The sequence below is a fragment of the Poromitra crassiceps genome, assembly GCF_964638095.1.
Source record: "Poromitra crassiceps genome assembly, chromosome: 14".
In the NCBI taxonomy this organism is placed as follows: Eukaryota; Metazoa; Chordata; class Actinopteri; order Beryciformes; family Melamphaidae; genus Poromitra; species Poromitra crassiceps.
Genome location: NC_139633.1, coordinates 3,295,850 through 3,318,642, shown reverse-complemented (window position 1 = coordinate 3,318,642; position 22,793 = coordinate 3,295,850). Strand labels below are relative to the sequence as shown.

The 22,793-nt window shown below is 43.1% G+C and overlaps 2 protein-coding genes across 2 annotated transcripts; both read right to left on the bottom strand.

Moving 5' to 3' along the window:
* Positions 1–8,864: 8,864 nt before the first annotated feature.
* LOC310789504 (uncharacterized protein) lies at positions 8,865–12,269 on the bottom strand (the record flags this gene model as incomplete). Its single annotated transcript, XM_083651148.1, has 6 exons — positions 8,865–9,447; positions 9,565–9,668; positions 9,970–10,124; positions 10,235–10,459; positions 10,559–10,672; positions 12,095–12,269. 6 exons carry the CDS (start codon positions 12,267–12,269, stop codon positions 9,312–9,314), a joined length of 909 nt encoding a protein of 302 aa, XP_083507274.1. The 3' UTR covers positions 8,865–9,311.
* Positions 12,270–14,193: 1,924 nt separating this feature from the next.
* Positions 14,194–18,486, bottom strand: LOC310789503 (uncharacterized protein; the record flags this gene model as incomplete). The annotated part of the gene is made up of 6 exons (XM_083651147.1): positions 14,194–16,507; positions 16,624–16,727; positions 16,945–17,084; positions 17,215–17,583; positions 17,681–17,794; positions 18,348–18,486. The coding sequence occupies 6 exons, from the start codon at positions 18,484–18,486 to the stop codon at positions 16,372–16,374; spliced, it is 1,002 nt and encodes a 333-aa protein (XP_083507273.1). The 3' UTR covers positions 14,194–16,371.
* Between the last annotated feature and the right edge of the window lie 4,307 nt (positions 18,487–22,793).

Below are 22,793 nucleotides of genomic sequence, written 5' to 3'. Positions count from 1 at the left end.
TGTACAGATCCAGATGTCATCGAGATGTTATGACTGGCTTACTGGATTGTGATGAACAACATCGCTGTCAAGCAGGGGTTTTCTGTGATGAGACAACCAGACAGGAGCCTCTCTGCATAGCTCTCAAGATGCCAAGTCAGATGTGCCTTTGTTGCTGCAGGAATTGGCTGTAGATGTACAGTAGAGGCAGGTTTTCATGATCAGTTCCTCCTGTCTGGTAAATCATTCATCAATCAATCATCTGCTGCAGTGTTGGAATGCAAGGCTGCAGACTCATCACGGCCCTCCATGGCACGACACACCCTGCCATAACACCTTAAAGGAGAACTTACCTCCAAAACACTTTTTTTCAGCTTTTAACCAATATATATGACTTTGGGGGTGATGTGTGAAGAATTCTGGTCAGAATTTCCACATTTGACACCAAACTGTTGCCATTTTACCATTTGTATCATTTTTCAGCAGCATATCTGGCATAAGCGCCCTCTTAGGGTCAAAGACTGCTTTTTTTTCTTTTCTCAAATGAATGGGATATTTGACATGTCGTTACGTCACGGTGTTCCCAAAGACTATGGGATTTCAAGATAATTACTCCCTTACCCCCCCTGTACCCTTTCAGCTCCTCAGAACTCCAAGCCTATTCTTATTGAAGTTTGCTCTTAAAATACTGAACCAAACGTCGTCAAAGTTGGCACATGTCTTAATTATAGTTAGTTTCCCGCTGAATGTGTCATTACTTTATTGATATCTTACCTGGATAAGCTCGAATGATGATGTTTATATTATCAGTCCGAGTTGCAAGCACTGTCTCCAGCCCAGGCAGGCGAGAGTCGTACTGTTACATGGACGAGCCCCAAGCTCCGCGGGCGCGCGCAGCAGGCCAGCAGCAGCTGGGCTCTCTGTGCTCTGAGAGCAGCAGAGAGAGCAGTCTGATATTTCCGCAAACAAATATGGTCGCAGTTTAGCGCACATGTAAAATATAACGCTATACTACGACGTGACAACGTGACAAAGCTTCTCTAAACATATCGGCTAATATAATATCATCACTGTGTACAAGCAACGCCAACTTTTATGGAAATCAAGTCAGCAGAGCAGAGCGACTGGCTCTGTCTGTGTGTGTGTGCTGCTCGGGGGGATTCGCATGGGAACAGTGTGAGGAGGAGAAGAGCTCTGCGCTGCCTCCTGCGCCCCCCCAAAACGCAAATTAAAAACGGATTTCATTGCGCGGTTTATCTCTAGTTAGACGAGGGAATTACGTGGAGAAATCTCGCATTGTGTTACCCCAGAGCGAGAGGTTTGTCCTCACTGTGTGCTGTGTGCTGCGAGCAGCGAGGCTCTTAACGTAAGTTTAGACAAGCCACATGCAAGCCACGCACACACACATGGGACAAAATGGGACAAAAATAATTAAATTTCTAGTTCGCCACTGAATGGCCAAATTGATATAACTATCAACCATTTCAGGATTTTCTGTTTCCATACAGGCCACCAGCGTTGGCTAATTGTTGATATTTATAAAGATATCGCCCCTCTCAAATAAATTATTTTTGAGGCAGTAGGCAAACTGTAATGGCGTCGATTTCCGAAAAAAAATCTTGACTTAACACAGCCAAAGAGTCTAGTATAGACAAGAGTATATGTCATTTCTTGGTTTTTTCCATAGGTATTTTCAAATCACTGTTCTAATACATATCTAGGGGGTAAGTCCTCCTTTAATAACATCTTGTTGCAGAAATATTGTGCACACCAACATAGGCTCCTCTGACCTGCCATCAGGACAGAACTGGGCACAATTTATTCTTGTTGCTGTTTTCAATACTTTAATACACATAATCAGTGAGTCTGTCAGATGGAGGATGATGGCAGACATGCTTCAGTCAGCTTTACAGCATTTGATAATGAATGAATCTATTGAGATGAATGCAGGTAAAAGCCATTATCCCTTATTCATTTCCCTTATTAAATCTATACCACTCATAAAGGAGGAAATGTAGCCTAGATAAAGAGAAGCAGGTCAGATTTCAGATGTGTGCTGTGTGAAAGGGACTGGAACTCAACATCACAGATGTCACTATCATGCCACGGAAAGGCATCACACTCTTGCTTGATGTGTGGGTGTTTGTGTGTGTGAACAAATTCAGCCTTTAGACAGTTTTGACTCGACAACATAAACATTCTAAATTCATACTTCCTGTTGCATTGTTTGCCAATACAGTAGCTGACAGGAAATAAACTAGCTTTGTTCCCTGGCAACACAATTCCGTGAAAACCGTCTATATGCCTAACTAATATCAACCCAGTTAGGGCTTTATCAGCATGCACTTATGCTGCATTTATGTGCTCCTCAGATGGTCCGCTTTTCCCGAGTTGGCAAGACATTCTTCCGATGTCGATGTGTTCATGTGCTGCTTGTGGTGTCGGAATGGTTGGAATGTGGAAACCAAATCAGGGTTAATGCTAATAGGTAACCTTTAAAGTAAATGTCAAGTCATGTACCAACATTTTTGCAAAGTTTCTGAGTCGCTGTTCCAACTTGAGCGTCCATTCATGTGAATGTTCCCAGTTGGGATCTCATTTTTCCTATTACTCCGACACCACATGAATGCAGCATAATGCCTCCCTAAACCAGGTAGGATCAGTGTTGGGCAAGTTACTTTCAAAATGAAATATACTACATATTACTAGTTACTTTCATTTGAAAGTAATACGTTACTTTACAATATTACTTTCTGTGTAGAGTAACTCATTACTTATTACACTACTTTTGCATTACTTTCACCAAAATAACAGCAGCAGCAGAATGACATCGCCGCCCCGGAACCATCCCGAAAAATTATTTCAACCACCTTGAAATCAGTGTAAACAATCCAAAATTCTAAATGTTATTATTTTCCTTTCTTATTGTCATCTATAGTGGTTATTTGCATAAAAACACACAGTTTGATTAGGAAATGATTGTATCTTTTTGAAATATGGGCTTTGATTTAATCAAATGTAACTCAATTTGTAACTTGAGTTACTTGACAAAGTAACTGGTATAATATTACTGAAATCCTATAAGTAATAAGTTATATTACTGAGTTACTGCTAAAAGTAATATATTACATGTAATATGTTACTTTTGTAATGAGTTACCCCCAACACTGGTTAGGATTGGTGCGAGTGGGGAGTGGAGGAGGACGTGCCCCTTTTTATTTTTTGCCCCTGCCTAGAGAGTCTGTGCACACTACTGAGCACACTCGCCTCTCTCTCTCTAACCAACACATGTTGGTGTGTCAGCGTGCTGTATGCACATCAGGTCTACCACAATTCAATCACAGCAGCAAACATACTGTAGATCAAATATAAAATACCAGTAAATAAAAAAAATAGAGCAAACATAGAGATCGAAAAAATAGTCCTACCTTTCCTACACATCACACCCTAACTCTCCAGCTATGATCTCGATCCATTTGCACGCCTGCTTCATTGTCCAACATCACCTCCTTATATACTGGACATAATAAACTTTTAGAGACGCACAAAATCTTGCTCTTGAGGCTTTTAGGGGGTCTCAAGTGTCCCCAGGGTGGGAACTTCGTCATTTTAGGGGCAAGGCCATCTGGCGTTCGGCGTCGCAATTTGTTTTAGGTCACAAGGCCACATATGCCAGGTCACAAAGGCCATCGCTCTATTGACATTGTGAAGAGCGATTTTTCTGAAATGTGTGTTAAAATGAGCCAATGACACATCAAAGGCTACATTAAACTGAGACCACTGACACTTTTAAAGCAACTGACAGTAGCAGGCTGGTGGTAGCAGGGCACTGCCAAGGTGGCCTTAGAGATCTCAGGTCATCACGGCCAGAGGGAGGGACAAACTAAGGCCATTCCCACCCTGCTCCCCGCTATATGCAAAAGTTACGCATCCAGCCTGTCAAATTTTGTATCAGCTGACTGTCAACAAGAATTGTTTCAACTATCAACAAATGCTCAACAAACAATGCAATTTATAAGTTGATTGTCAAAGTCTACCTGCTCAAATTAGGCCACTTACACATTATGGTTTGTGGACTGTCTTCATTCGGTTCATGTTGAGTTCACTATAACCTGATGCTGCCAAATGGTTTTGTTTTCACAAGTGTGATCTGTTCTCATGATCTTGTGTGAATCCAGCTGCCTTACAAGGTTCACTTTATTATGCACATCAAATAAACTGTTTCGTGCAGGGGTTGATTCGCAAACTTTTTCAGCTTGGGACCCAAAAGATACATTTGTTGTTTCCCGGGGACCCCAAACTCACAAATATACATGAGTTGCCATGACATCTTAATTAGTAAACTATCAATAAAGGAATTTGGGGCATGTGAAATGCATCTATTTATGTCCTGTATATAGCTTATTTTCCGACACTCAGAGGCTCATATCCTTATATCATACAGACAATGGGAAAAATAACAATCTATTTACCTCGGTGACACGTCCGCAGCCTGTGGTTCGCTGTCTGTCACGTTGGTCGAGATATAGAAGCCCCCATTCCACCGCTGCTCAGGTGTACGCCATTATTCTGGACCGGCTCAAATAAATACATGCGGCCATCGAATTAAAATGCATCGTCCATAATCTCAAAATCAAATAGAGAGCCCTGCAGGGATGACGTATTTTTGTAGTCGGAATGCGGAAGTCCCGGACTTCCGGGTTCTTCATTGTTTCTGCCTATGGGATTTTTGAATGGGTTTTTGGCACGATGCTTCAAGGGCCGTGGGCAACACAAGCTGAATCAAATGTGAACCAGTGTTCAGCGGGATAATCTTCACACATGAGGACCACTTTCATTAGTGGTTCAGCGGCTCCTGAGCCGAAGGTCAACCGAAGGTCGCCAGCGAATATATGTATAGGCCCAATTCACCTATAGTAGCCTATATATGAACGTTACGATATTAGACAACAAAAGACTGAATAGTGCCCGATTGAAATTTTGTGCTGATTGATTGATTGATTGATTTTATTTGGTGAATGTCAACATACACAGGGTACAGATACAAGGACAGACAGTCACCGAGGATAAAAACACAAGAAAGCCTCAGGCTTATTTCCATTGCGGTCCTCATGAACATCTAACATAAAGGGCACAGACATGGAACATATGGATATCACCATTAATACTCAAATTAAGGATTATAACACTATTACAATTTTGAAGAGTAATAGAGGCACACTTGGATATTTTACAATACATGAACATTTGTTGTTCTGTGTAAGGAATTTTATAGACATAGAAAACAAGGGGGGGGGAGGAGGGGGATTGCGGGGGGGGGGGTGTTGCAGGGGGTAGGGGAGTGAGAAGCTCATCACCTACGCACGCACGAGGTTATGCTGACTATAGCAGCTCCAGGGGGAAGGTTGTTTGAGGAAAAGGGGGGGGGGGGGGGGTTTGGGGGTGAGCATAAGGGTTTTGCAAGAGCTATAGGCCGGACTGTGCTGCTTGAGGGGGGGGGGGATGGGTGGAGGGTATGTGTGTGAGTCAGTTTGCTTGTCGGCAGGAATGTCCGTATTATTGTCCATGTGAGCTGTGTAGCCTAAGCAGCCAGATAACGGAGGCCTCCTCGTTGTTGAACGGCCTCGACCAAAGTCTTATCTTGCAGCTGTTGTAGGTGAGAGGTGGCTGGGGGGGGGGGGGGGGGGGGGGATTTGCTCCTCGTCTCCACAGCTCTTCATAACGGGGATAATTTGTCATGCACCATTCGGCAGTCTCGGGGTCCAAATGAAAAAACAATGATGGAAAATTTGGTTATCCGAGTGAAAGTATAATCCCAACCTTTCCTCGGGGCTCGTCTCTGCAACATAAATCACTTCAGTCCCGGTTGTGCAACCACTCCAAGATCTCGTCCAGCTTTTTGACCACTTCAGCATGCATAGCTTCCACCTTTGATATGCGCTCAGTGATCGTATTTGTCTGAATGTTCATGCGTTCTATGACCGCATTAGACTGAGAATTCCCAACACGAGCTAACTCGTTTACCATGTTGATGAGAGAGGCTATCTGTGGGCTTTCGTTCTTCCCCATCAGCATGCAAATTTTCCGATAGATTACTACCATGCCAACACCGATTAGCAGATGTCCAGCTATCATGAACCCGAATTGGTAAACATCTTCAACATCTTCTACTGTCAAAATGGCAAGGCAAAGGGTTTGCCACTTTTTCCAACCATCCATAACGTACCCCGCTGAGAACGTTCCATCCGGGCATTGTGGCTCGCCCGGTCCAGCATTCTTTGTGGAGATAATCTTATCAATCGCGTTGAGAGACCAGCTTATTAATTCCATAATTCTTCAGGTTTAGGTTCTATGAATAGCCAGCGGAGAGCAGAAGGTTTTTTGCAGGGAGCAAGCTGGGGAGTCAGGAAGCAGGAGAGGGAGGAGATGCGACTTGCTCAGTCCAAGGGCAAGGAGGAATGACCAAATTTGATGGACAACCTCAGCGGATTCAGGACCGCGGACAGCACAGGGACGGATTCAGGACCGCGGACAGCACAGGGATGGATTCAGGACCGCGGACAGCACAGGGATGGATTCAGGACCGCGGACAGCACAGGGATGGATTCAGGACCGCGGACAGCACAGGGATGGATTCAGGACCGCGGACAGCACAGGGATGGATTCAGGACCGCGGACAGCACAGGGATGGATTCAGGACCGCGGACAGCACAGGGATGGATTCAGGACCGCGGACAGCACAGGGACGGAGTCGTTTTTAGATGTGAATGAATGAATGAATGAATGATTTTTATTTCGAGTGTTTAACAAAAAACAACCAAAAAGGATAGGTGAGAAGCCATAGGCTTATGGTAACCTACCCACTTACATCTCATTAGTGCTCAATCAATCATGATAGAAGACAAATAACAGTGCCATTCTATTACAATTAATGCTAAGTGACAAATCAAAGATAACAAATGGTAACCGATTGTTGCTAAGAAATGAACAATGACTTAATGTAAATAAAGCAATTTGTGATAAAGAATATAAGATAAGTAATAAATGAGACATGGTCAATAACTTAAAGGGGGACTAACCCCCTAGATATGTATCAGAACAGTGATTTGAAAATACCTATGGAAAAAACCAAGAAATGACATATGCTCTTGTCTATACTGGACTCTTTGGCTGTGTTCAAGTCAAGATTCTTTTTCGGAAATCGACGCCATTACAGTTTGCCTACTGCCTCAAAAATAATTTATTTGAGAGGGGCAATATCTTTATAAATATCAACAACTAGCCAACGCTGTTGGTCTGTATGGAAACAGAAAATCTGAAAATGGTTGAAAGTTATATCAATTTGGTAATTCAGTGGCGAACTAGAAATTTAATTATTTTTCTGCATGTATCTCTATGGCAGGGTGTCAAATTACGTTACGAGAGCAAAGTGACATGGGCTCGTTAACAGCAGCACACCCACAATAGGACAAACCTCTCGCTCTGGGGTAACACAATGCGAGATTTCTCCACGTAATTCCCTCGTCTAACTAGAGATAAACCGCGCAATGAAATCCGTTTTTAATTTGCGTTTTGGGGCTTTTCGTGATTCTTGTTGAAAGTTACAACACCTCTGATTTTTCCTCTCAGGGCGCAGGCAGAGCAGGACAGAGCTCTTCTCCTCCTCGGAGCACACACACACAGACAGAGCCAGTTGCTCTGCTCTGCTGACTTTCATTTCCTGAGAAGTTGGCGTTGCTTGTACACAGTGATGATATTATATTAGCCGATATGTTTAGAGAAGCTTTGTCACGTTGTCACGTCGTAGTATAGCGTTATATTTTACATGTGCGCTATACTGCGATAAGATTTGTTTGCGGAAGGATGAAAGTGAGGCTCTCACTTTATCTTGGGCGAGAGAGAGTGTGCTGTGCTGCTCACCCCCCCCCCCCCCCCCCAGTCCCCAGTCGCTAGTCGCTCTGCTGACAGGCAGAGGGGGGAAGAGAGAGAGAGAGAGAGATCGGCTCCCTACAAGCAGCAGAGTGAGTGAGTGAGAGAGAGAGAGAGAGAGAGAGAGAGAGAGAGAGAGAGAGAGAGAGAGAGAGAGAGAGAGAGAGAGAGAGAGAGAGAGAGGGGGGGATCTGCATGGGGAAAGTGGGAGAGAGATATGATGCTGCTGCTAAGTGCACTGAGTTGTGAGGAGCCGAAAGGGTACAGGGAGTACAGTGGAGTAACTATCTTGAAATCCCATAGTCTTTGGGGGCACTGTGACGTCAGTGTGCCCCTAATCTCCCATTCATTTGAAAAAAAAAAAAAAAGCAGTGTTCGACCCTTAGAGGGCGCTTATGCCAGATATGCTGCTGAAAAATGATACAAATGGTAAAATGGCAACAGTTTGGTGTCAAATGTGGAAATTCTGACCAGAATTCTTCACACATCACCCCCAAAGTCATATATATTGGTTAAAAGCTGAAAAAAAGTGTTTTGGGGGTTAGTTACACTTTAAGCAGTATAATCTAAGTAAACAGTTCATATAGAGAAAAGAGCAATACCTTGATATACACATATCAAGGTATTACACACATATACATACGTTCATAAACGTATGCATCTGAAAAGCAGATGTTTTCAGATTAGCGGGCTATCGACGTTGCGGGTTGTCGGCATAATGAGCGGACCCTGTAAAGATGCACATGAAGCACTTCAATTCCATTTGTATGATATAACTTCCAACTTGAGTGTATTTGTTGTATGACATGTATTCAAGTTTGGTGCATTTGGTTGTGGACAGGAGAACATTTTATTTTGACAAATCTGACCCAATAAATGTTACACAATTCTGGCTTAATATTCATACCCTATTATTTGGGATGAACTCATTACATTTAGACAGCGTTTATTTCAAAGCAGTTACTTTTAAAAACAACTAAAAACATAGGAAAAATAGTAAATATCTCATAAAGTGATAATAGCAGTGGAAACTGTACAGTGATGTAAAACAGCAAGGAGGCAGGAAATGAGCAAACTTCAATGATGCTGAACGCTCCTTTAAAGACGAGCTGAACCCATGAATGAAATCCTGAAAAATGAACTTTTGATGTGAAAAACTAAAGGAATTTGATTTTTGTGAATTATTTTGCATATATTAAATGGGTGCACTGAATATCCAGGGATGTGAACATAAATAGAAATGTGTCATTTCAGCTTGACTTTAAAGTTTGACCAACATTTTGAAAAAGACGATGATGCTGAGAGACTGGCTGATAGAGTTTTGTCTCTCCTGTAAAATCTACTATAATGCTAGGTAGCCTAAATATTGAACAAGCGGCAAAGCTGTTATTAATGAGGAACTGTCACACCTCCTTGTCACAGACCCAGCCATTCTTATTGCCACATGATGCGTCATTCCAATTCTTCAAAGAGTCACGGCCATAATTCAGCTCAGCACAGTCCTCATGAGAATGGTCAGGCTGCCCCTGACTCCAGTACCTGAAACAGAGGAGGACAAGGAGTCAAACCCTGTGGTGAAGACATCATCCATACTGTAGCTACAGTGACTCTGAAGTCTCACACCAATGAGTCAGAACAAATGTGATCAGGTCTTACTTTGTGGTCAGAGGTGATCCATCCACCCATCTCCAGGTCCCTTCTTCATCTCTGTCTGTCAGACCAATCCACATCGTCCTGATGTTTAGTCCAACCAGGAATTCCTGTTTGTAGAGACGCAATTAGAGGGTTCACACATGTGCACAAGCACACACATGTATGCACACACACACGCACACACAAAACATGCACACACACGCACATATACACACACGCACACACACACACACACACACACACACACACACACACACGCACACGCAGAGGCACACACACACACACACACACAAAATATGCACACACACACACACACACGCACACACACACACACACACACACACACACACACACACACACACACACACACACACACACACACACACACACACACCTACACACACACACCTGCTCCTCTTTGCTGTGGATGATCACCAGATCAGCTCCTCTCTTCACACAGTCCTGCCTGCTCTCTTCCCAGGTTTTCAGCTCAGCAGAAGCAGAGAAGTAGTACCAATTGGAGTTAAATTCAGTCCAACAATTAGACCTTTTGGCTGCAACAACTCAACACAACAAAACCAAACGTATGTTAAATGATCACACTCACACATCAAATAATAACTATGTGAACTTAATGATATCATTTAACTTATTATGATCAAAATGTACTCACTCTGGGTACATAAACTGGCTCCCAGGATGGTCTGTAACTGGTCTCTCTCTTTAGTCAGTCTGTTGTTACTGGTCTGTAACTGGTCTCTCTCTTCAGTCAGTCTGTTGTTACTGGTCTGTAACTGGTCTCTCTCTTTAGTCACGTTGTTGTAACTGGTCTTTAACTGGTGTCTCTCTCTGATCAGGTTAGCATTGTCCACCCGCAGATTGGTTTTGTCCTGAATAACTGCCATAGGAGATAAATGACATAACTCTTAACATTCACATGACCTTAAACATATTTAGTAGATGATCTATAACAGCCATCACCAAACTGAAAACTCACATAGGACTGCCAGGCCGATGATCCCAGCCAGGAGGAGAAGACACAGCAGCCCCAGAAACACTGTGGCAGCTTGGAAAGGATTCCTCTTCTCTGAGCTGACAGTGACTGGACTGACTGTGGACACAAAGGAACTGTGTTAACTCATTGAGTGCCAGCCACTTTTGGAGAACGGACGCTCCCAGTGCCAGAGTTTCAGAGCGTTTTCAGTGATTTCTCGAGGCCCACAGAATATTGTGTGATATTACTATGTAAACACTGAACACGCACAAAGAACGATGAGACTCTATTCTATCATCTGCAAAAAAAAGTTTATTGATCCCATTTTCCGTTCTTTAGTTATGAGCCGGAGAAAATAGCTTGATTTATCCAAAAACAGCAATTTTTTTCTAGAAGCTGAGATAATTGGCCTTTTGTGAAATTAAACATTTCAAGCACATCACTGACTCTGAAGCTTGCTGCTGGTGGGCATCGGATATTCTGGCTTGCGTTTGTCAATCCTGTCCTGCTGCCTGGGTCTGTCTGGGTGTTGCGTGCTGCTCTGCGTGCCCCCCCCCCCCCCCCCCCCCCCCCGCCCCGCCCCGCCTCGCCTCGCCTCAACTGCACACTCCTCCTCCTGTCTGTGGTGGCTCTCTGCTGAGTTTGCTGTGCGCGACATCCAGCTTTTTTACAGCGTTCCGCGTGTGTTTGTCACCGGCAACGATGCTTCCAGTTGAGAATAATAACAACTCCACGGTGTGGATGTGCGGATGTGCTGTCGCAACCGACACGGAGCGGCTCAATTGTGGGAGCAGATTGGCTGCTGCAGGCACAGCTGCAGTAACGTGCTTCAGCATATCGATGCATACGGATGCGATGCGATTTCCGTTTCCATAACGACTTCTTCTTTGTTTTTTCCTTGCCTTTCTGTTATGTGGAGAGCACTGTCGCCACCTAAGGGTTCTGTAAAATAGGTTATAGACCTCCAATAGCTATAATATTTGTACAGGAGAGGCAGAAGGCTTTGATCGACGCCCCACCGTCAAAAAACGCAATTGACGAACATGTCCGTCCTTGGCACTCTACGTTACTATTTGAAATGACGAACATGTCCGTCCATGGCATTCAATGAGTTAAGGAACGTTGCTTTTAAAAGTAAGGCACAATGTTACAGTACTAGTTATGGTACAAACGTACTCGTTATTAAACTTGTTAGAGTTCTTTTGCATTCCACACATCAAAAGCATGTGAAAGCAATACATCTTTCACAGCCAAGTGTTCCGTCAATCATTAAAATGCAATGCAAGATGCTCTGTTTTTAAAATAGTAAGACATTAATTTACATCAAGCAGACTAACTGGCACTTTTCCAGTGTTGACATGTTGTCTGGACAAGATGTCGTCAGATATTCTCTCTCTTTTTGTATTTTTTAAATATTTGCTCTCACAAAAAATGTAACAATATGAACAAAATGTAAAATAAACAGCATTCTAATTAATACTTTGTAATTCTAATTCTAGTTAAAAAGATAGATAGATAGATAGATAGATAGATAGATACTTTGGTGTTGACCATCAGTAGTGTCCGGTGGCGTACTCTCCTCCACTGAGGGGTTGTCATAAGTCCTCATGCTGTCTGCATTCTCATAGATGTCCACAATCCTCTCCTCCTTCTCGTCTCTCTGATATCTAACCTTCTTGGTGAGGTCTACCTTGGCGTACACATCCTCAGACATCGCTGTATAATCACTGTTTTCTCACCACACATCAGCTGTTTACCTGAATCAGTTCAGATGTACTCTACTCTACTGTAGGCTGCTCTATTCTGCTCTGCTCAACACCACAGCAACTCAACTGTATTTTGTTCAAGAAATACAGAAGTATGTAGCCTACAACTTAAGTAAGCGGAAACAGAAAATAGAGGAAGTTACAGGTACTATCATTTTATCTGGTCTGTTTCTTACGATATCATTTGGTGGTAGTTGGGTTGGTGGGGAGGAGGGGGGTGGGTGGGTGCGAGTGCCTTTTTATTCTTGCATTCTCTTATATTGTCAATATAATCTACCGTATTATCAATAAAGGATCCATTACATGGGTTGTTGTAATACTGACAGCTTTGTGGCTCACAAAATCACAGATGCTGGACCATAGCCGAAAAGGCAGAATTTCAGGCCGATACAAATACATCACTGATGACACCACTGATGACATAATTACACTGAGGAGTCGACAGTGATGATGTCATGATTACAGTCGAGGTGAACATGCAGTAGGCTGATACAACAAACCTCTTTATCATCAAGAAGCAGACAATCAGCACTGATGATGACATCACTGATGACATCACATCATTAGGTAATTAGGGCAATCACCTAATTAAAAAATCTGGCTCCGTCAGGTCACGCGCACGGGTGCTCTTTACATTCCCTGAAAGTTTCAACCGATCGCACGTAGAATGGCATAGCTGTGGCCGAGCAAAGTTCTGCTCGCTCACTCACTCACTCACTCACTCACTCACTCACTCACTCACCTACTCACTCACTCACTCACTCACTCACTCGCATACTCACTCACTCACTCACTCACCCACTCACTCACTCACCTACTCACTCACTCATCTACTCACTCACCCACTCACTCACTCACTCACCTACTCACTCACTCACTCACTCACTCACTCACTCACTCACGACACCTACTCACTCACTCACTCACTGACCCACTCACTCACTCACTCACTCACCTACTCACTCACTCACTCACCTACTCACTCACAGTTTTGGTTTTGGGTTTGGGTTAAAAACATTATAAAAACAGACACATCAGGTCTTGAACCAGGTCTCTCGTAATGAGAAAGTTAGCAGTCGCCTATGGCGCCCAAACAAACATGACATTCTAACCATTTTAATGCCGTTTTTGTTCAACTACAATGTCTTTGGGCTGTGGACCAACGTTATTATGTCACTTTTTTGTGTGTTGCCATCTCTGCTTGTGACTTCTGCATCTGTGGCTTGACTCTATACGTATGTTAGACAGAACTCTGTCAGCATTTGAGTCAATCACACCTAAGCCACACTGACACAGGGAGGAAGCTGACTGGGCAGTTACACCCAACGTCCACCAGATGCAGTACGGCTCCGTGCGGATCCGGTAAAACTGCCGGAACAGACTCTCGCCCATGTTAATAGATGGACAATACATGACAATACATGACAATACATGGACAATACATGGACATTAGCCCTTATATTAGTCTCCAACTCATTATGCCACAGCTCATACATGCAATAATGTGAGCCTACACTACAGTACAGTACAGTACAGTACAGTACAGTACAGTACAGTACAGCAGGCTACAGCACAGTACAGTACAAACAGGACAATTATTCCACCACTTTCAATATGGACACACTTACAGTAACAAGCCTCTCTAATTACAACTTCAGCTACAATACACATTTAAGGCCTCTGATCTGATCTGACATCACCACCAGGTCATGGACATTATCCCACAGACACTACCACACACTTTCCTTCACTGTTTTTATCCCCCTGCTGGTCAGGGATTAAACACAACCATTACAATTTGACAAAGAGGAAGTTTATTCAAAAGGTTTAGAAAAAGACATGAAAATACATCTACAGTATAAAAGACATCAAGCTACACCACATGAAGGAAATGAAACCAGGGTGGAGACAAAGTATGTGAAACGATGAGTACATCACCGTGGAAACACATCATACCCAAGCCACATGTTCAACCATGTGTGTTATCTCAGATCAGAGGTACTACAATTACCATGACCTTTACTGTATATTAATGGATACATGAGGGGGGGGGAATCACACCCACACAACTGAGTTATTTACAAAAGAGAAAGTAGCATCTAACAGCCACAGCTGCTGATAGGAATCAGTCTGACTAATATGGCTTAGGAGGGATACTGAGTGCACAACACAATGAACTTGGGAAAATATATATTAGCCTTCTATATGAACATTACACATAGGATATTAGACAACAGAACACTGAATAGAGCCCACAATTTGGACTAAGAAATAAAAAAAGCGAGAGACAGGAGAGTGAACTTTAAATTGAAATTCAATGATTACTCCCCCTCCCTGCCATAACAGTTTTGCTTAACAAACATTTACTTTATTAAAAGATAATTCCAGTGTGATATGCATTTTTTAAACATTTCCCACCATCTCTTTAATATTTATTATGATATTGCATGCATCATCATTGAAGATCTTTTTAAATTACTTAAATCACTCCCGTCTGATTAAGGTGGTCCTCCACTTTGAATGAAGGCACATTTTGCAAAGTTGCATCAGAGCAGCTGATATCAGGCTATAAATATTTACATTGTGAACAAATAATAGATAGATAAATAATAACCTATGGAAAGCAAAGTTTGTTTGTATAGGGTCAGAATCATCTGAGAAATTGACAAACAAATGCAACTGAATCTATGTGAGATTTGTGAATGCAGATTCGACAATTTGTTAATACATGGGGACAATTTGTTAATAAAGGTTTTTGACATAAATATGAGCAGGAAACACTTCAAATACAAATTTTATGATATCACTTTCAACTTGAGTGGTGTGTATTTGTTGATTGTATGACATGAATTCAAGTTTGCTGCATTTGGTTGTAGACAGGAGCACAATCTGTGCATTAAATCTTTTGACAAATCTGACCCAATACATTTTACACAATTCTGGCTTAATATTGACACCCTCTTATTTGGGATTAACTCATTACATTTAGACAGCGTTTATTTCAAACTAGTTACTTTTAAAAACAAGTAAAATATAGGAAAAATAGCAAATATCTCATCAAATGATAATAGCAGTAGAAACTGTACAGTGATGTAAAACAGCAAAGGAGGCAGGAAATGAACAAACTACAATGATGCTGAACGCTCCTTTAAAGACGAGCTGAAGTAACATCTCAGCCTCTGTGATGACGTATCAGAGTGAAAAGCTTTCACTGGAACAGGGTCGAGAGGCGGGTCATAGCGTGTGGATGATTTGATTTGACGGTTCTGGGGGCTGGAGTTCACATTGACCAATCCTGGTGCTTGTATGGTGTGTTCTGCCCCCAAATGGACTGGGATTCAGCGTGTCCTGCCGTACGCGAGTAGGATCTGCATAGAACCGGGCAGCCGGCTGCTTCTGTGCGGACACGCCGAGGTAAGAGTGTTGCCTGTCGGCTTGGAGCGTTGACTAGCCGCGGTAAAGAGACTTGGTAAACACGATATTACTGGAATGTGAGTTTAACGAGCCAGTTACATGTCCTTTGCATTCTACATTAAATTAAGACATTACCGTTAGTTTTATTTACATACTTATTGGCCAAATATATTAACATTCATGGGCTAGAAAAATCTGCCTATGTAGGCACTAGGCAGCCATCTTGCCTGCTCAGAATTTTATCGATGTAATGAAGATTGATTGACAGCTGTCATGTCATGATATGATTGGTTGAAATGGGGTAGAAATGTGATAGTTCTTTGTTACGTCAGCAAACTGTAGATTACAGTTATGAATGAAATTAACTTTTGATGTGAAAAAGTGTGAACAAGAAAAATTATTTCTGTGAATTGTTTTGCATACATTATTAAATAGTTGCACTGAATACCCAGGGATGTGAACTAAAGATTTTCATTTCAGCTCGACTTTAAAGTTTGACCAACAAACAGACGATGATGCTGAGAGACAGCAGCTGCAACAACAGCTCATCCAAGTTTTGGCTCTCCTGTAAAATCTACTATAATGCATAAGTATTTAACAAGGGGCTTTAACAAAGCTGTTATTAATGAGGAACTGTCACACCTTCATCTCACAGACCCAGTGCTTCTTGCTGTCACATGACAGGTCATTCCAATTCTTCAAAGAGTCACTGCCATAATTCAGCTCAGCACAGTTCTCATAAGAACGGTCAGGCTGCCCCGGTCTCCAGTACCTGAAACAGAGGAGGACGAGGAGTCAAACCCTGTGGTGAAGACATCATCCATACTGTAGCTACAGTGACTCTGAAGTCTCACACCAATGAGTCAGAACAATGTGATCAGATCTTACTCTGTGGTCAGAGGTGATCCATCCACCCATCTCCAGGTCCCTTCTGTCTCTTTGTCTGTCAGACCAATCCACACCCTCTCGTTGTTTAGTCCAACCAGGAATTCCTGTTTTTGGAGATGCAATTAAAGGGTTCACTTGCACGTGCATGTGCACACACATACACAAAAACACAATGCATACGCACATGCGCACGCGCGCACACACACACACACACACACACACACACACACACACACACATCACATGCGCATGTACACACACACATACACACACACACACACACACACACACACACACACACACACACACACACACACACACCTGTTCCCCTTTGCTGTTGATGATCACCAGATCACTCTTTCTCTTCAGACAGTCCTGTCTGCTCTCTTCCCAGGTTTTCTGCTCATCAGAGGCGTAGTACAACTTAGAGCCAAATTCAGTCCAACAATTATACCTTTTGGCTGCGACAAATCAACAAAACAAAACAAAACAAAACATGTTTGTTAAATGATCACACTCACACATAAAATAATAACTATGTGAACTGCTTTCATAATGATATAATTTAACTTGTCATTAACATTTACTCACTCTGGGGACATAAACCCTCTCCCAGGCCCAGGATGGTCTGTAACTGGTCTCTCTCTTTTGCCAGGATCTTGTAACTGGCCTGTAACTCGTCTCTCTCTCTGGTCAGGTTGTTATACCGGGTCTCTAACTGATTTTTCTCACCGGTCAGGCTGTTGTAACTGGTCTGTAACTGGTCTCTCTCTCTGGTCAGGTTGTTATACCGGGTCTCTAACTGATTTATCTCACTGGTCAGGTTGTTGTAACGGGTCTGTAACTGGTCTCTCTGTTCAGTCATGTTGTTGTAACTGGTCTCTAACTGGTCTCTCTCTCTGGTCAGGTTGTCCACCCGTTGATTTCTCTCCTCGTTCCTGCTGGTTTTGTCCTGAATAACTGCCATAGGAGATAAATGACATGTTGGGAGCTCATATAACATTCACATGACTTATTTAGATGATCTATAACAGCCATAACCAAACTGAAAACTCACATAGGACTGCCAGGCTGATGATCCCAGCCAGGAGGAGAAGACACAGCAGCCCCAGAAACACTGTGGCAGCTCGGAAAGGATTCCTCTTCTCTGAGCTGACAGTGACTGGACTGACTGTGGACACAAATTAACTCTGTTGGGGAACGTTGCTTTTATACAAGTAATTTGTAAGGCACAATGTTACAGTACTAGTTATGGTACAAACTTACTCATTATTAAACTTTTTAGAGTGATTTTGCATTCTACATGTCAAAAGCATATTGCAATACAACTTCCACAGTCAAGTGTTCTGTCAATCATTGTTTTAAAATGCAATGCAATATGCTCTGTTTTTAAAACCGTAGCAAATGTCATTAAATATGAAGGAGACTTAGCTTTGCACTCCAATTAGTTTGTTGTCAGCACAACATGCTGTGATGTTTTCTCTCTTTTTTTAACTTTTTAATACATATTTGCTCTAACAAAAATGGAATGATGTCAACAAAAAGTAAAAGAAACATTCTAATTTTAAAAAGTAAAGCATAACAAAAACTGAAAAGGTGTCACTAGTTGCCACAAAAAGATAGATAGATAGATACCATAGATAGATAGATAGATAGATAGATAGATAGATAGATAGATAGATAGATACTTTGCTGTTGACCCTCAGTAGTGTCCGGTGGTGTACTCTCCTCGGCTGAGGGGTTGTTATAAGTCCTTAAGCTGTCTGCGTTCTCATAGATGTCCACAGCCCTCTCCTCCTTCTCGTCTCTCTGATATCTAATCTTCTTGGTGAGGTCTACCTTGGCGTACACATCCTCAGACATCGCTGTATAATCACTGTTTTCTCACCACACATCAGCTGTGAACCTGAATCAGTTCAGATGTACTCTACTCTACTGTAGGCTGCTCTATTCTGCTCTGCTCAACACTCCAGCAACTCAACTGTATTTTGTTCAAGAAATACAGAAGTAGCCTACAACTTAAGTAAGCGGAAACAGAAAATAGAGGAAGTTACAGGTACTATAATTTTATCTGGTCTGTTTCTTACGATATCATTTGGTGGTAGTTGGGTTGGTGGGGAGGAGGGGGGTGGGTGGGTGCGAGTGCCTTTTTATTCTTGCATTCTCTTATATTGTCAATATAATCTATTATCAATAAAGGATCCATTACATGGGTTGTTGTAATACTGACAGCTTTGTGGCTCACAAAATCACAGATGCTGGACCATAGCCGAAAAGGCAGAATTTCAGGCCGATACAAATACATCACTGATGACACCACTGATGACATAATTACACTGAGGAGTCGACAGTGATGATGTCATGATTACAGTCGAGGTGAACATGCAGAAGGCTGATACAACAAACCTCTTTATCATCAAGAAGCAGACAATCATCACTGATGACATCACATCATTAGGTCATTAGGGCAATCACCTAATTAAAAAATCCAGCTCTGTCAGGTCACGCGCACGGGTGCACTCACTCACTCACTCACTCACTCACTCACTCACTCCTTCACTCACTCACTCACTCACTCACTCACTCACTCACTCACTCACTCACTCCTTCACTCACTCCTTCACTCACTCACTCCTTCACTCACTCACTCCTTCACTCACTCACTCACTCACGCACTCCTTCACTCACTCCTTCACTCACTCACTCCTTCACTCACTCACTCACTCACTCACTCACTCACTCACTCACTCTAGGGGTGGCTGTAGCTCAGGAGGTAGAGCGGGTTGTCCACTAATCGCTTTGGATAAAAGAGGTTGGTGGTTTGATTCCCGCCTCCTCCAGTCTACATGTTGAAGTGTCCTTGGGCAAGATACTGAACCCCAAATTGCTCCCGTTGGTGTGTAGGCACCCTGCGTGGTAGCCTGCCGCCATCGGTATGTGACATCACTGATGATGTCATCAGTGATACATAAGACTGATGATGTTATTAGTGATGTCATAAGGGGGCACACACACACACACACACACACGCATACCCTATTGTGTAATAGGGCAGGCGAGTAGAAGCCATTTCCAGAGTTAAGTGTAATGGGTACACCAAATTGTTCCAGTAGGACTCAACCACCTACTTGTGACAGGTTGACAGATATGGGAAGATGTCATTATAATGTTTATGTTTACTATGGGGGACCAACAACTTATTTTATTTACCTTATTGCACTGACAGATAATTTTATAATTTTACTAGTTTCAAATATTTGGGTTTTCAGGCTGATATAACTTGACGCAGATCTATTTTGGTTTATTTGGTAAAAGTGGAACTGTATTCTTTCTGGTTTTCTTCATTGTTCATGATTTTGTGGAAAACATTCACTATGTCATGTCTCGCCCATTGTCCTAAGTTATGTTTTTTCTTGTTTCACAAATGTATGGTCTTGCTGTTTTATTTTGTGATTCGCCTATCCTCTCGTTTCAGATACCTTTACTTCCTGCCCTCATGTTTCCTGCTCCTGTGATTGTCTGCCCCACTCTGATATGTTGCACCTGTGTCAATTATCCCTGCCTCCCCTCACCTGTGTCAATTATCCCTGCCTCCCCTCACCTGTGTCAATTATCCCTGCCTCCCCTCACCTGTGTCAATTATCCCTGCCTCCCCTCACCTGTGTCAATTATCCCTGCCTCCCTCACCTGTGTCAATTATCCCTGCCTCCCCTCACCTGTGTCAATTATCCCTGCCTCCCCTCACCTGTGTCAATTATCCCTGCCTCCCTCACCTGTGTTAATTATCCCTGCCTCCCCTCACCTGTGTCAATTATCCCTGCCTCCCCTCACCTGTGTCAATTATCCCTGCCTCCCCTCACCTGTGTCAATTATCCCTGCCTCCCCTCACCTGTGTCAATTATCCCTGCCTCCCCTCACCCGTGTCAATTATCCCTGCCTCCCTCACCTGCCTCCCCTCACCTGTGTTAATTATCCCTGCCTCCCCTCACCTGTGTTAATTATCCCTGCCTCCCTCACCTGCCTCCCCTGACCTGTGTTAATTATCCCTGCCTCCCCTCACCTGTGTTAATTATCCCTGCCTCCCCTCACCCGTGTCAATTATCCCTGCCTCCCTCACCTGCCTCCCCTGACCTGTGTTAATTATCCCTGCCTCCCCTCACCTGTGTTAATTATCCCTGCCTCCCCTGACCTGTGTTAATTATCCCTGCCTCCCCTGACCTGTGTTAATTATCCCTGCCTCCCCTGACCTGTGTCAATTATCCCTGCCTCCCCTCACCTGTGTCAATGATCCCTGCCTCCCCTGACCTGTGTTAATTATCCCTGCCTCCCCTCACCTGTGTTAATTATCCCTGCCTCCCCTGACCTGTGTCAATTATCCCTGCCTCCCCTCACCTGTGTCAATTATCTCTGCCTCCCCTCACCTGTGTCAATTATCCCTGCCTCCCCTCACCTGTGTCAATGATCCCTGCCTCCCCTCACCTGTGTTAATTATCCCTGCCTCCCCTCACCTGTGTTAATTATCCCTGCCTCCATGTGTATTTAGTTTGTGTGCTCTCAGTTCTCTCTGCCAGTTTGTCTGTTTCACTTGTGTGAAGAGCTCTGTGCTTTGTTTTGGACCTTTTTCTACTGTATGCATTCTCTTTTTGCCAGCAGTAAAGACTTTGTTAACCTTATCCAACTGTCTCCTGAGTCGTGCGTTTTAGTCCTCCACTTCTTGGTATCAGTCTGACACACTATAGATAGACAGTCATTTGGAACAGTTGACAGTTGAGTCAAGTACTTTGGTGTGTGAGAAGGCACTACACGATTCTCGCCACAAGGTGGTACCTGTGAGCAAGTGGCGACTGTTGTAAATGGGATAGAAGAAGAAGTATTGAATAACGTATTCTCAAGCAGCAGAGAACGTGCATCCAGACAGAGAAAAGTCCAGAAATCTGCCTGAAATATCTGGCTGCAACATACTGAATTTTCCCATTGGTTGGGGGCAGAGCCATGTATATGGAAGAGTCGCGACATCTCCATTCACTCCAATGGACCAGTTTTTTTTACTCTCAAGAATTCCAGGAAGTAAGGTCCTGGATTAAGCAGCACTGTCGAGTTGCAGTAAAAAGGACAGTTTGTGTTGTACTTTTTTATTTTTTATAATCAAATTGTACATTATCAGCTTTATTTTAGCATTCAAAAGTAGCGTGAGACCCCTTCCTGGCTGTTCATTGGCTAATGAGTCACGCATTTTGGTCCTCCGCTGACATCACTCTATAAATTGTTGTGGTTGGGGGTGAAAATAAACATATTGTAGGCGGAGTTCCCAGCATGCTCTGGGATGTGTTTGTTACTGTGAGGTTAGTTAAAGGACTTCCTGTTCTATATGCGTGATGTTAGTTATCTGCAAGGTTATGTGTCGACTAATAGTGCTCTTCTGCATGTTAATTACATTGCTTCACAATGTTGAAATGTTGGCACCATGAGACACTGCGGAGTGTGTCATCATTCAGAAACCACGCCCAAAACGGGGGAAAACACAAAACTCCTGTCCAATCCTGGCGTTCTCCTATGTCGCGTGCATGGTTGTGTTGCACAAAAATATTGTATATACGGAAGATGAACACTCCAACTTACTTCATTGACAGCAACATCCACATTTTTCTTCTCGTCAATTCTCAATGGCTTCCTTGTTTTCCTCGGGAGTACAAAAAAACTTTAACTCGCGATTTTTTACATTTGTTGTCTGCACAGCCCCACCACACAACAGCTTTTAGCTATATGTTTAATTCAAGGAAAATTACTCTGGTGTGTGGAAATGAACTGAGCTTTTCCCCCGTGATGGGCGTGGCCTATTTCATGCAGTGTCTCTATAGGTGAGTCAGGTGTGCAGTTCAGTGACCCCCTCTGAGAGGCTGTGTGTGTACGTGCTGAGAAGCTTCAGGCCTCAGCATGACATGCTACCAGAGAGGGGAAGTGTGTGAGTGTGTTCTAATGCAATAAACCATATTTCCTGTGTTGTATGTTGCGCAGGATCTGTTAATAAAACGGAGATCATCTCTCTCTGCCTGTGCTTGTTGCAATATTTTCCTAACTTTTGATTGGGTGGACAAGACTCATGTTGCCCACTCAGACATGATTCAAACAGGATAAAAACACAAGACTCATCAGGTCTTGAACCAGATCTC